At 38.5% G+C, this 15,176-nt stretch overlaps 1 protein-coding gene across 19 annotated transcripts in view; it reads left to right on the top strand.

The window, feature by feature from the left end:
- TLN2 (talin 2) overlaps window positions 1-15,176 on the top strand; it is a 141,851-nt gene that overhangs the window by 81,365 nt on the left and 45,310 nt on the right. For all 19 annotated transcript variants that reach the window (XM_040706785.2, XM_040706789.2, XM_003641877.6 and 16 more), the window contains 11 exons: window positions 1,080-1,208; window positions 1,955-2,068; window positions 3,075-3,188; window positions 4,487-4,621; window positions 5,202-5,330; window positions 5,949-6,051; window positions 7,773-7,981; window positions 8,566-8,685; window positions 9,451-9,648; window positions 11,628-11,767; window positions 13,782-13,875. In XM_040706785.2, the coding sequence (XP_040562719.1) occupies window positions 1,080-1,208; window positions 1,955-2,068; window positions 3,075-3,188; window positions 4,487-4,621; window positions 5,202-5,330; window positions 5,949-6,051; window positions 7,773-7,981; window positions 8,566-8,685; window positions 9,451-9,648; window positions 11,628-11,767; window positions 13,782-13,875 (1,485 nt within the window). The remainder of the gene's footprint in view (window positions 1-1,079; window positions 1,209-1,954; window positions 2,069-3,074; window positions 3,189-4,486; window positions 4,622-5,201; window positions 5,331-5,948; window positions 6,052-7,772; window positions 7,982-8,565; window positions 8,686-9,450; window positions 9,649-11,627; window positions 11,768-13,781; window positions 13,876-15,176) is intronic.

Below are 15,176 nucleotides of genomic sequence, written 5' to 3'. Positions count from 1 at the left end.
GTAGTTAGGCACAAAGAAGAGAAGGTATGTTGTATGTTATAGTAGAAACTGTTTTTCTTGTCCTGTAGGTGTTTTGCATTTAATGGCATATCCAAAACTTTTTATAAATTATCTGCTTGGTAATTATCTGCTTCTAAAAACTCTTCTTGTTCTGCTTTGCTGATCTGTGTGCAGGGTTGTCATGACCCAAGCTGTCTCAAGCCGTTACCACCAGTCATGGCTGCTGTGATGCAAAATCCTTTACCAGTCTTCCTGTTCAAATAGAATGAGAAACCACAGTAATCTCTGTCAACTGGCAGACACCATAAAAAGCTGCTTTGCCTCTGTTTCTTTCAGGAACAGTTTCCTCTGTCTAGGGAGTGTTGTATGTGTTATATCCCACATGCACCTCCCCAGCCCCTACTCCTTGTCCCCTCTCACAGGGGAGGCAAATATCTAGACTCCTCTGTCCTTTCTGTGCTAGAAACTTATTTAAATCCACGAGGAGGGTGTATGTTCTTTGAATTGAGTCCCAGATCCTGTACTCAAAAGGTGTTTACAAATGAGGGCTAGCCATTCTCCTAGGCCTCTAGAAGACCTATATGCCAGAATACAATCATCGCTTGACTTTCCAGTACTTTCTCAGACTTCAGATAGACAAAACCTCCAGCATAGACTGCCCTTACTAAAAGGCATATCCAATTAAGAATTTTAAAACCTAATTTTTTCATAGGATTTTTTTCATTTTTTCATATAATCAGAATATGCTTTTACAGATCACAGGAGCATCGTTTTACAAAACAGCTTTTTCCCCAGACATCTTAAGTAGCACAAGATGCAAAAAGTAGTATACAAAGCAGATGTTCCACTTCCTTGAAGTACTGAAGTATCAGTAAACAACAGTAATGATGATTCATAACGAATTTTCTGCTTAGACTTTTCTTGTAGTTTAGTGTTCTCATAGTCCAATGTTCTAATTTTGGATAAGATAATATAAAGAAAATAAAGGCCCATGTAGCAGACTGTATTTAAAGGTTCTATATTCACCTCTTCAAGACCAGCTTATTGGCTGCTGAATTTTGCTCTGAAATTTTGTGCAGGGAGCTGCAGCCAATCCTGAAAATGAGGATCAACAGCAGCGTCTGCGAGAAGCAGCGGAGGGACTGCGGGTGGCTACAAATGCTGCTGCACAAAACGCCATCAAGAAGAAAATTGTCAACAGATTAGAGGTTGGGACCACATACTGTTGCATTTTCAGGTTATTTTGATAAACCTCCAGATAAGTGGCAGTAATTAGAAGTACATACTTCAGGAAAAGTTCTAAGTGCTGTAAGATCAGTTCTACAATACAAGGCTTGAAATTTAAAATGCTAGGCACTGTAGATAAAATTTATCTGTGGTTTGGTTTTTAGGCCAGGTTTGATCTTCCTGTTCTCAGCTGGAATGTAGAAAAGACAGATTAAAAAAAAAAATCTTTCATAATCTCTATTTTATAAATGTGGTTTTTCAGTAGTCTGAATATTATTTATATACAACAAGATTAGACACACAAGTTCTAAATAATAGATTTTCAGAAATGTATTCGCACTGCTTTATATAGAATAAAAATTCAGGAGTATTTTAGGAAATAAATAATGCCTCAAATTTGCTAGCTGAATTCAATTAAGCTTTATAGAAAAGATGATTTTTATAATGTCCTGATAATATGTAACACCTTATGTAGGAATGAAGTGTGTGATGGTAAGGATGAACTTCATGCATGGTTGTATTTAGTGGGCCAGATAAAGAAGAGTATTGTATAACATGTTGGAACATCTTGGATAAATTGTTGGAATTTTTAATTTTGCAGGAGGGGAAGGTTGATAACAAAAATCTCAGGCATTTGAAGAAGATTCCTCAGTATTTTTAGAGTACTTCATACTCTGAATTACTCAGTCTAACTACTAAGTTTTTAACTGTTTCCTTTTGTCCTTAGATTGCAGCTAAACAAGCTGCAGCTGCTGCTACTCAGACTATTGCAGCTTCTCAGAACGCAGCTGTTTCAAATAAGAACACTGCAGCCCATCAGCAACTTGTGCAGAGCTGTAAGGTAAACCTATCACAACTCGATGCTGTATGCCTGAAGTCAAGCATGTTTTTATCTTTCCAAGCTAAAATTGAGTCCTTGTGTCAAGAAGCTGTACTGTTTTGGTTTTATGCTACATTTTACAGCTTACTTTCTAACTAATGTTAGACAAATGTTACTTTGCAGTTTTTAGTGAACTTAGATTAAAAAAAAATAAAAGTTGAAAAGAGGACAGTAGAAGGCAAAATTGTGTTCTTCTTGAGAGCAGTTATGCAGGGAACGAGAACCAAAGCACAGAAGAAATAAATAAGGTAGCTCAAGTATGTCTCAAGATTATGTTTCAGGAAGCTACTATTTTAGTATGAGTAATTAAAAAGAAAGAAGAAGCTGATTCACTGCATACATTACAGTTTATTCTAAATTGATCCTGATTATGATTTATTAGATAGGGGAGGGGATCAATAACTACTTTGGTATGTTGAGAGGGGGAATTCAGTATTGCACTGCCAAGATAAGATTAATATGAGGTGGACAGGCAAGGAGTTGTGTGAGCATGAGTTTGGGCACTCCAGGAATAATGTTTCAACAATCCACATTTTGAACTGCAGAAATAAATACAGCTGTACTGTAATTAATATTGTCAAGGAAAAGTAGGATGAGGTGCTCAATTTTGCTTTTCTTAAAGCAAGATGCTCATTTAAAAATCTACTAACATTTATGCATGCAGACCAAGTCTTTCTAAACGCTGTGTAAGCACATAACTTTTTAGAAGAATCTTGATTGTCATGAAGGATCTTTAAACTGAGTAGCATAAACAAATATGTCTAAATAAGAGTGGAATGTTTCTGAGAAATCCAGTTGTGTATTAATTCAGTTTTATGGGCTCCTAAACAGATTTTGTGAAGGCATAAGAGTATTGTCTGTGAATTTTACCAGTCATCCTTAAGGGGTATGTGGAAAGAGTTTGATTTAGTGTCAAGGGGTTTGTTCATATTGATATGCTGAAAGTTTCTCCCTTTGTTTACTATAGAATGTTGCAGACCACATTCCTCAGTTGGTGCAAGGTGTGAGAGGAAGTCAGGCTCAGGCAGAAGACCTCAGTGCACAGCTTGCTCTGATAAACTCCAGCCAGAACTTCCTTCAGGTGAAGTAAACCTCTGGAGTAGATTCCATCAGAACAAATGGTGCTTCTTAATTCTCTGTGTTTTTGTTTGTGACAAATAAGCAGCAAACAGTTAAGAACAATGTGTTCATCATGGATTCATGGATTGGGAGCCATGGCTAGGGAGAGTTTAGCTTGTCAGGTCAGATAGCTGAAGCATGTTGAGCCTGAGGAGAATGAAAATTGCCCAAATTTTGAATATAAGCAAAAAGAAAACTGAAGTATACAGAGAGAAAACATTCATTTGAATGGCATTTGCTTTCTCAGAAAGAGTTTAATGAACAAAGTGGTGATAATTCAGCATCTTTCTAAGCACAGGTCTGACGTAGGAGATGCTGTCGTAACCATTTTTAATGAAGCCAGAGTTGCGGTGCTGCAGCAGCAATCTCCAGAATTCTTCAAAAATGACAGAGAGACAGGGAATATTACCATGGGTTTTAGATATTAGCCTGCAGATGTAGCAGACCTGGACTTCTGCTCAAAACGTGAGTTTTGATTCTACTTCTTATAAAATAATGTTAACGCTATTGGGTATATTGTTGACAGTACAGGAAGCAAACTGAAGAAACCAGTTGTCTGTGTATTAATGCTATTGTTAATAGGCATCAGCTATACCTTTAAAAGTGAAGTGGAAATAAACCCTTTCATTGAATGCTATTAGGAGGTTCTTTATGGTCCCATGTAGTAGAGATATAACAGTATTGTCACTCTTTGTATTTTGCTGTGTGGTTACCTTTGGAGTCATTAAAATGATCTGTCTCCTCTGTGCCTGTATTTGTGAACCACAGTGATGATCTGAATCAGGAAAGTACATTAATTGTATTAGCAGCCAACCCTGTGGAGTCATTGCTTGTATTGTTTCATGGATAGAATTTTGAAAGAATTTAATATTTGGAAACACTGAAAGAGATTTGCCATTTGTCCTCTGTGGGCACTTAGATGCTGAATAGCAAAACTGCAAATTCAAATGCTTTTACACAGTCTGCACAAGTACTTAGAGGCCACAGGAAGACATTGGCTACTACAAAATGACTGATGTCCCAGTAAGGCATGAATGGCTCCTGCTGCAGCAGACACTGCAATGTAGAGTTATGATATGAATGGAAGACTGCAACCTAGGAGGTGCATGGTTAAGGCAGAGTGCATGAAGCAGTCATTACAGAAGATTTAGAAACCTCACTGTTGTGTAAATGGAGGAAACAGCATGTTTTTTAAATACTAAGTCTCACCTCAAGAAAACTAGCTAGTAAAATGTGTGTTCCTGGCTCTTCTTTGGACAGCCTGGAAGTAAAATGGTGGCATCTGCTAAAGCTGCAGTACCTACTGTGACTGATCAAGCAGCAGCCATGCAGCTAAGTCAGTGTGCGAAGAACCTTGCCACCAGCTTAGCTGAGCTACGGACTGCCTCCCAGAAGGTAGGTCGTAGTAGTTCTAATTAGCTAAAGCAAGATGGCCCAAGGAGTGGTCAGGGGTTCACTCATTGGCTCACTGTCTTCCCCCTGCACCCAAACAGAAATGTGTCATGCTCAGGAAGTTTGTGTTTCAGTGTTGTTCTTAGTCAACAGTTTTCTCCAAGTTCCAAGTGGCTCCAGTGTCATAACAGAAAGGGGAGGAATAACTGACAAGAAAACTGAAAAGCTAGTGTTACCATTGCTGAACCAGCAAGATGGTAGGAGGGCACGCACAGAGCAGCCCCATCGATACAGATTTCCAAACTTCATGTAGTGATTTAAAGAAGAAAAAAAAGAGAAATAAAAACTTTTTAGGGGAAGTGAGGATACACTGGGTGCACTGCATTTTGTGGGGGCTTTTAACAGCATGGTAGTCTATTCACAAACCAAGGGTATTGTGCAGTAGTTTGGAAGCCATGATGTATTGGGGCCACTGAAGACGTGAAACCAATAGATATGCTGGAAGGATTGTATATGAAGCATTTAATATATCTGATAGTGGCCTACGTGTGCTAACAGTGCTATTGATCTGATTTCTGAATAGGCTCATGAAGCATGTGGCCCAATGGAAATCGATTCTGCTTTAAATACGGTCCAGACCCTCAAAAGTGAACTGCAAGATGCAAAGATGGCAGCTGTGGATGGACAGTTAAAGCCTCTTCCAGGAGAAACTGTAATTAATAAAGGATGTCCTTCATTTCAAAACAAACAAAGCTAGCTGTTAGCATTTACAATGTTTGAGACAAAACATGCCATGAGAAATTGGGTAATGATCATGCTGGCAGGATTTTACACTGATTCTCTTAAAAAAGAGTATATATTCTTATTACGCTGGAGACATATTTTTTAGCAGAAATACAGGAATGTAAGTCCTCCTCCTGTATTGAACAGTTTAGTAGTAATCATGTTTTAGACCTTTCAAAAAGATATTTTTGCTTTCAGTGAGAACAAAGATGAAAACTTAAAAGTTGATATTCTGGTAGGCTTACAGAATGTTTTATTTGGTAAAAGCACCATTCTCACCAAAAACTTGGTTACTTATTTCACTTGCTAATTATGAAATATTTTAATTCTAGTTTTATTGTTTATAAGACCTATTTGTAATTTTATTTGAACATGAACAGGGAAAACATGCTAATAAGTCTTCAGACTAACCACAGGTGCCCTGTAGCTGAGATAAAAGCTTGGTTTCAGAGAGAGAGGGATTTTCTAATACTACTTAGGAAGCAAGTGTGTTTCAGATGAGTTTAAGTGAATAATTCTGTCTTTTGCATTTTTTTATTTTTTACAGCTCGAGAAATGTGCTCAGGATCTGGGAAGTACATCCAAAGCAGTTGGTTCATCGATGGCCCAGTTACTAACTTGTGCTGCTCAAGGCAACGAGCACTACACAGGTACTGTTTTATTTATAATGTCAATGAAAATTCTGCTTCCCATAAGATACTTGTTAGAAGGCTTTCTCATCACAAAATGCTGAAGTTAAGGAATTGCTCACCACTTTATGCTGATAGTGAATTTTGGCAAGTTACAGCGGATTGCTAATGTAAATAATGTGCTTCATAAAACAGTGTTTCAGCCTGCTATATGTATGTAATCAGAATGGACTGAGACATCTGTTGTTTTCAAAAATATATTACAAGCTCTTTCCAAAGGACAGAATTAAAATATAGTGCAATTTAAATGTCAGCACCGCTGAAACGTTTCCTTTCAGAAGATTGAAAGGGTCTTTGGATGTATTTTGAAATATAAGATGATACAAAAAAAAAACCCAACAGCGTGTATCTTTTGATGTTGCCATCTCCCATGTGTAATGCAACCAGTCTTTCTGACTCATTAATACAACTTCTGCGTAGTTTGGGGAAAAGCCAGGGGGAACATTGACATGCACGTACTACAATCTGTTCTCTTTAGTACCTGCCCCAGTTTATGTACTTGCATTTTTGGGAACTGAAAACACCTTAAGAAGAAGAGTGTTTCTCACATGGGGAAAAAAAGGGTTTACAGTGAAATGATATAATGTTCCGTTTCCTGCGTTGTGTTAATTTTTTATTATGTTATTGATGCAATTGCTACAGTAGAATATTCTTAATACTGACAGAATTCATTAGGGCAATTAAGATTTCATTAATTGTAACTGCGTCAGAGCTATGTAACTTGCATTTGCTTTCATTTAAAGCACGTAAGCGCTGAAGGATTAAGATGGCTTGTGTTTCTGTTCCATAGTCAACCCAAAGTTAGCACTGGATATCTATAAGGAATACAGGTAATTGCAGCTGATATCCAGTAGCTGAACCTAGCTCTCAACATCAAGCTATAACAACTGTTCAGCTGGGAAATTTTACAAAGCAGTGAGTTCATTTTCAGAGCTCGTATAAATATTTTTTTAGTATATAGTGTTTTGTTATGCGAAATTTTTTTTGCACTGAAAAGAGCAGAGAGTGTTTGATAGTGTTATAGTGTATTCTGCTCTTTATTAGTGATGGAAGGTCTTCACAGCTTACCCTCCACTATTTAAGCATTCCTTCTTGTCTACAACTATGATAGTAAGTTTCTTTTCATTGCATATTGAAAGTAATTACATGACGTGTTCTCTGACTGAACCTATTTTTATAGGTATGTATTCATACTGGGATTATGTTGTATCAAGTTGCCTCATCCTTAGTAATCTCATTTTATTTAGTTCTTAATTGCTTGAACTTTAGCCATTTTTCTCTCTATTCTCCAAAATCACAAAGTCATGTTTTGCAAAGTGGCAGAGATACTGCAGCTTTGAAGTCATCAATCACTTTCTCCCATAGCTTGCAGTAAGACTCTTATTTCCAATTTTTTGCTTTTCTTCTTTACCTCTGCTCCACTGGGATTTGGCCACTGATTTACAGCTGCCTCAGAACGTCCTCTTTGGGGCATAATATTGACTTTATGGCTTCACTGCAGGCATTTTTCTCAGCAAAAGATGCTGTATATTTCAATTATGTTCACATTTGAAAGTTGTCTTTTAAACTGCATTTGAAATGTTGTGTTGCAGTGGAATCATAACCTCTACATTTAGCTGTCATAAAGTACAAAAATTGTCTTTATAAGTACTAATAGATTCCTCGATGAAATCTGAACATAGGAGTTGCTGCCAGAGAAACTGCTCAGGCTTTGAAGACATTGGCTCAGGCAGCACGAGGGGTTGCAGCATCAACTACTGACCCTGTAGCAGCACATGCAATGTTGGATTCAGCAAGGGATGTCATGGAAGGCTCTGCTATGCTTATTCAGGAGGCAAAGCAGGCCCTGGCTGCACCAGGAGATGCAGACAGTCAGCAGAGATTAGCCCAGGTAAGTTGTGACTTCCGCAGCTATGTGAATTGTGGACAGTCTGCTGAAATTCTATAGAATACAGCACTAAATGGTAAGAGAAAAACGATAGAGCATCAGTCTGTGAGAAATGTCAGAGCTGGCTGGTACTTCTAGCAGCTTTCAATGTCTTGCATCAAACAATGTCGTTGGTGCTAAGTGTATTTTAGTCATCTTTCAGAAAAACAAATGAGGTAAAAGTGCAATGAAGTGCAAGCCAAAACACGTATTAAACTCACCATTAATAAAAGGATCTGTATTCATGTTATACTCAGAAAGTGAGCACATTTTCTACATGAGTGCTGTAACTGCTTTTGAAGAGGCTTTCCTGGGGCTTTCCTGTAGCTGGGGTGGTGAAGCCTTTATTCCCAGTGCTACTGCCCTGCCAACACAGTCCTATCAAATGGATATGCATAGTTAGTGATTGCTACCTAGGAGCTTGCAAGCCTCAAAAATGACCGTGTTGGAATCAGAACTGTGCAAATTGCTGGCTATAGATTATGCCTCTGTAAGCTAAATGATTGCTTGGGCCTTTCTCAGTGCGGTTGTGTTTACTTGTGTTGTAGGTGGCAAAAGCAGTGTCTCACTCACTGAATAACTGTGTGAATTGTCTACCTGGACAAAAGGATGTTGACGTGGCTTTGAAGAGTATTGGGGAGTCTAGCAAGAAGCTCCTTGTTGATTTGGTGAGAAGTCTTTTACCATAAAAATAGATTTCAGAAGAGCTGATCTGGGTTCCCTACATATCAAATTATTACGTAGCAAATGTGCCTGAAGTATACTTCATGTATGTTTTGTTTATTATACAGTTTTAAGAAGTTAATTATTTGACTAAAAAGCTGTTCACTTAGTTCATTATCAGGAGTGGGTAGAGGGGGGGGTCACAAAAAAAAACCAAAACCTTTGTGCAGTGCTGGAAGGTTGTATGATTTGAACAAGTCAGTCAGTTCAGTGATCCTGCTACCCTGTGGGTGAGGAAGGAATTGTATGTTAGTGTTTGCGCAATGCTGCTTGGTCAGATCAAGTCAGGGCTAAATTTAGTCACTGAAGAACTGCTGATACTTGCATGTTCTTTTGGAAGTCTTGTTTGTGGAAGTGAGCAATGACGTGGAGAACAAAACTTCTCCGACTTTTTCCACTGAGTTCAACGTTTGGAATTTCCCAGTTAGAGTCAAATAACTGACATCATATCTGTCCCTTTAAAAGCTTGCTTAATGGTCTCTCCCTTGAAAGAAACAGCTTGCTGTCTGGATTCCTTGTTGATGACTATCCTGTAGTTGGACTATTTTGCCTTTACAACTGAATGAGTAGACATTCAGATACAGTACTCCATTCTAGTTTGTGACACTTACTGCCGTTTGCATTCAGTATTCTTGAATTGTGTTGAACTTTGCAGTCACAAAGAGCTGTGTGATTCGGTGGACAGTAATACAGCTCTTGATCTCTTACAGCTACCTCCAAGTTCTAAGTCATTTCAAGAAGCTCAGAGTGAGCTGAACCAGGCAGCAGCAGATTTGAATCAGTCAGCGGGAGAAGTTGTCCATGCGACACGGGGCCAAAGTGGGGAACTGGCTGCAGCATCTGGAAAATTCAGTGATGATTTCGATGAATTTCTTGATGCTGGTATTGAAATGGCTGGCCAAGCTCAAGTAAGTTTTTTTTTTTTTTTTTTTTTCATCTTCCTAACTGGGAACAAAGCTGTCCTGGGAGCACGATACAATGTGCTGTGCTAGTGTAAGTGTATCCAAACGTGACACATAATAGGTTATGCAGCAGTCATCCAGAGTGAAGTGAGCTCAACATTTGTGTATTTGTTTCTGTGGCCTGTCAGAAGTGTGACTTCGTGTTCACCTGTCTGGTATGGTCTGTTTGCTAACTGATATATGACCTGTATATCTGGAGATACAACGGCCTACTGAACTTCTCAAAGGTTATGGAAATAGTTGCCTCTATTTTGATAGAACTACTATGGAATGTATTTTATGCAGTCGCTGTTCAACATTTGACATCTTTCTATGCTACATTTCAAATGCTTTAAGTGGAAGGACAGAAAGATGTGTTTAAAATCCAGACTTCTACTGCTTTATGTTGTGTGCCACTGCAGACCTACTACAACATGGAACAAGTGTGTGAAGAGCAGAAGTGCTGTGCATGTGACAGCAGCACCTGCACTTCTGTTTAGTGATTAAAAATCTGGAAGAGTGCTGTACTGGTAAACTCAGTAACATTCAGGGATGCTGTTACATTATCTAGTTTATTCTTAGTCATCTGGGTTCTCATCTGAAGTTGAAGATGTCTCCTTCATTATCTTACTGGGTTTAAGCATGCTGAACAGTACTAGTTGTTTTTTTGGAGATAATTTAACATAACAAATGCCAGCATATGAGGAAGAGTCACATATCACATGAGCAGGAAGCAGGACTTGTAAACCTAAAAACTGTTGCTGAAAGAAACACTAGCTGGAGTGTACTGGTCCTTCAAAGCCACCTATGAAGTGCCTCTATAAAGCAGGTGCGTTTCAGGTAATGCTGAGTAGAGAGATCAGGCAATAACTGTTGGTTATTCTTCATCAAACCTTAATAACTGGTTTCACGTTTGTGAAGTGAGGTAGATACTGAACACCACCTGATTCTCTGAAATTAAATAGGAGTCCAGTATCTATCTCTCATTAAGTTTTAGAATGTTTCATCCAAGGCAGTTCAATGCAGGCAAAGGTAGAAACAGTGCAAACTGCTACTTGAAAGGAAAATTCCAGGTGATATTGTAGACCTTCAGGATTTGCTTGTCAAGCTGTCATAGTGGATTAAAATGATCTTAGCAATGAATGGCAGATCTTTAAATAGAGAATGCCTTCTGTCTGTGTCTAGTTATTTGGCCTGTACAAAAGCAGTACCAAATGAGAGTAGGGAGCAGAGTAGAATGTAAATATAGATGAAAAACTGTACATATCAACTGAGTAATAGACAGCTTCTTTAAGCCTTAAACAGACTATTGGAACAAATTCACTTCTACCGATGACTAAAAGAAGAATCTAGTTCATAGCTATTTGCTGTGATTTTGCAGTACTCCCTGTAGTTGTACACATGTGAATGTTACCCATTCCTGAATAATGGCATAAAGTGAATGGGTAACAGTAAGCATTCTGACTTGGATGGTCTAAAGTAGGCTTATAGAAATTTAGTTTCTTGTAACTGAGGACTTTCTGGAGGGATCTTTCTGTGTAAGTAATCCCAGTTGGATGCAAGAGAGCTTGTGGGATGTTAGAATACAGGCAGTACACACTGATGGAGTAATGTGTATCAGCTGTGCCAGGCAGAGATGTATGAGAATCTTGACAATGAAAGCTGTGTTCAACTAGTAGTAAAGTTTCTCCACTGCTCCTTTTTGAATACTGCCATTGTTAGAAATGAAGCTATTTGTTATATGGGTTTCTTGTTCTGTTATGTGAATGGAGCTAGAGGCACCTGTCTGGATGAACAAAGGCTTTGGTCCATGTCTTCCTCTGGACTGTGGCCCTCCGCATGTCAGTGGTTTCAGGTGGATAAACAAAACGGGTTTTCAAATGATGTTTTTGCTCTCTGTGTATTGCAAGCTAGGCACTTAATGTTATGCTGCTATGGCTTTTCAGACGAAAGAAGACCAGATTCAAGTAATAGGTAACCTCAAGAGCATCTCTATGGCTTCCAGCAAGCTCTTACTGGCTGCCAAGTCTCTGTCTGTTGATCCTGGAGCTCCTAATGCCAAGAACCTATTAGCGGCAGCAGCCAGGTAAGGATGTTCTGCTTTTTTAGGTTTTACTTAAGGTATTTGCTTTCCTCTGCTCTTTTAGTATATTCTTCTGATACTCTCAGTTTACTGAGTGGTTGGAACCTGCAGGTCTGTTCAAATGAATGTAAGTCCTAGGAAAATTACTCGTTTTGCACTAGTTCCTTATCTGGCATAAGTTGTTAACAACTTATATAAGCTGTACATAAAAATCATGGTGTGGTTATCTATAACCAGGAGTGCATATGATCAAGAAGACCTGAAAGGATTCGGTGATACGATAGATTTATTTGGTTGAAGATAACCTTACTTTAAAGATTTTTAACCATGCTTTGAATTCTGCCTCTAAGACTCCATTTCTTGTCATGGTTCTCAGTGCTTATTTGAAAAATAACACTACCTGTCAGTGTTTTTGAGTGGATAATCACTTTTCATTTCTCTTTCCCACATTTTTTTCATGACTTTTTTATCAAGTGAACTTTGTTACGTAAGTCTTTTAATTGAATGTTCAAATATGGAACTGGAAGAGGACTGCTGAAGCACATTTCCATAGAAGTGCCAATATTGTGTCAGATTGATGTGTGAAATGAAATGTAGATGTCGCTCTTAGTATTATTGTCTTCCAAAATATTTACTCCCTCAAATATTAGTGTGGAGAGGGAGTGATTAAGTTAAGACTGTTGCTTCCTTAAGGCAAAGGTAGCTGATATTTGTCCTGGACCCTGGAATCATTACTCTTCAATATCAAATATTTTTTTTATCAAGTCCACTCTTTTAGTACTTAAAGAAGCAAGGTATGCTGTTTTATTTCATGTTCTTGACAGAAATGTTCTGAAATCCATCTTGTCTCCCCAGAAATACGTAGGCTTCTAGGAGAGTTGTAGGTAATCAAAGGTACACTGCTTAAAATGAAGGAGTTGCATGAGGCTGTGTTTATGGCACAGTGTTTAACCACTATGGATTTCTGCTTTTGACTTGGAGTATCCCTATTTCTTTGGAGTGTAGGTGTAGATAGTGTCTCCGGTGAAGCCCACCTGTCTATTAGTTTCTGCCAGACTGATATTGCCTCTGTAGAAGCATTCAATAAGAAAGGGAGGGACAAGCAGTACAGTCTTTAGATGGTCTCTCTTGCCACGGTGCTTGCCTGTAAGGGTATGTCTGCATTCTTAAGGATACTAGATAGGAACAAGAAGTAATAGAATTGCGAAGGAGGCACTGTGTTTCCATTCTCAGATCTTTGCAAATGAGATAGTTGTCACAAGTTTGCCAGGGCTTTTTTCTTTGCTGCTGTGATATATTTCAGGTGAAATATTTCTGCTTTCTTTTCTCTGAGAAAATCATATGAAAATGAACGAAAAAGGCACAACTTCTTTACTTCCCACCAACTTGACTTATTTTTGCTCTCATCTTTTATGGTGCTATGATTTTCTTGTATTTTTTTTTCTCCCCCTTTGACATAGTTTTAATTGATAATCCTACACTTTTCAGTGTCTTTTGTCCCCTCTTGGAGCCATTTCTCTTGACTTCCTCAGACAGACTATTAGAATTGTGGCAGGGGCTGAGAGCCATGCAGGATCCAAGTACTGATATGATGTATTTGAAGAGATTTGAGGTATTTGGTGCCAGCAGCTTGTTTGTTTGGGCTCAGCTGTTTGCTCTAGTAGGTCCATGTGGTGTGAGCTGGAACCCCACTGCCATGGTCACGCAAAGTAAATGTCGCTGAAATTAAGCTTCTGTTTCTTCTGGACTAACGTCTAAATTGTTTGCAATGGCCTCACATGGTGTTCACTATCAAATGCCTTAGTGAGAGGGTTTTTTGCACTATAAAGCTTGTTAAGGAAGAAGTCTTTAGGTCAGTTACTTTAATACAGGGTTATTCCCCAAACTGTGGAAAGAAAAATAGTAGCAGATCATGAAAGCTTGAAAGCATTGTAATGTGCAGTCATTGAAATAAAAGCTTCAATAAGAAGAATAGTTCAACTTGAAAATGTTATCTTTTCCCTTCTCCTTTCCCTAGAGCTGTGACTGAGAGCATAAACCAGCTCATCACGCTGTGCACCCAGCAGGCTCCCGGGCAGAAGGAATGTGACAATGCACTCAGAGAACTGGAGGTATTACTACATTCCAGAAAGTTCTGTTGAAGAACAATGGGCCCCAAATGTTTGTTTTTTCCCCTGTTTTCTTTGATTGGCTGCTGTCACTGTCTTCTCACTTGATATCTGTGGCAGAGGTTTTAATTGCATACAAGGTAAGCATAGAACCTCTCTGAAACTCTTATGGTTTTGGCCAGAGCAAAATTTGCTGACATGTCTCCTTCTCCCTCTTCTCTGCTTCCCAGAAAGTACAGTTTTTAGTCAAGATTATTCATAATTACTGTGAATTAAAAAGTAGTCACAACGGGTTGGACATTCCCAGGACCAGCAGTGCACTGAAGGGGGGAGCTGCAGTTCCTTGATTTTATGCTTTTAGCAGGTTGTTACTTCCAGTGCTACTTAGAATTAGTGGCTTGGACTTGATAGTTTGTCAGCATGTTCTGTAGTCTTTCCTGGAGATTCTAAAATAATGTCTTGAGAGGACCTTACTGTGTGGCCTCCGTGAAGGCAATGAAAGTTTTTCACGACTTCAGCTGAAAGGTTAGTAGGATTATAGAATGCACAAAGGTGTTGCAACGATTTCAAATACGTGTTCCCTGTCAGCACGAAGTTGTACTGACTTGTGTTCTGCTGTTGTTTCCTCATGTTCTGAGGGCTGCTGTTTCCATAGTAGTGCAAATACTGCAGGAAGTAGCTTACTTTACAATTAGTTCTGTAAGGATGAGGCACAACAATGAGGAGTTGCTGTGAGAACTGGAAATTGTTTTCTACGTATGACCTCTACTTCACATCACCTTGTTCTCACACTGTAATTGCTGTAAGACTTTAAAGACTACTAAAACCATAACTTCAAAAAAAAAAAAGAAAAAGAAAAAGATGGCTGAGCCCTTTAAAATATTGTAGGTATGTTTTAATTTTAGGAGTTGAGTTCTGGTACAGATCTAATGGCTTACATTTAGGACCAGATTTCCTTCATGTGCAGGATGAATATCATAACACACAGGTATTAGGATCTTTTGAACATACAGACTTCACTTTTTTCAGAAAGGTTGCTAAGTCAGTTTTGCCTGGTATTTGGTAAGGTTTTCTCCTTTCAAACTTGGAAAAAGGCACCTTGCAGATTTTTTCAAGCATAAGAGAATTATTGTCTACTGTTTCTTTGCAGTTTTTTACAAGTTTATGTAAATCAGTCTTCTAAGTGAAGATATGACTAATTTTTACTTTTTTATTTCTAGGTATCAGATTCATTTCAGGATGGAAAAAAAAAAAATCTCACGCTTGCAGTTTTTTGACAGAGGGAACTGTGCTTTGGGTCCTTT

The sequence above is a fragment of the Gallus gallus genome, chromosome 10 (genome assembly GCF_016699485.2).
Source record: "Gallus gallus isolate bGalGal1 chromosome 10, bGalGal1.mat.broiler.GRCg7b, whole genome shotgun sequence".
Taxonomy (NCBI): Eukaryota; Metazoa; Chordata; class Aves; order Galliformes; family Phasianidae; genus Gallus; species Gallus gallus.
Note: the sequence above shows the minus strand (reverse complement) of the source record. Positions and strands in the feature narration are given on the sequence as shown.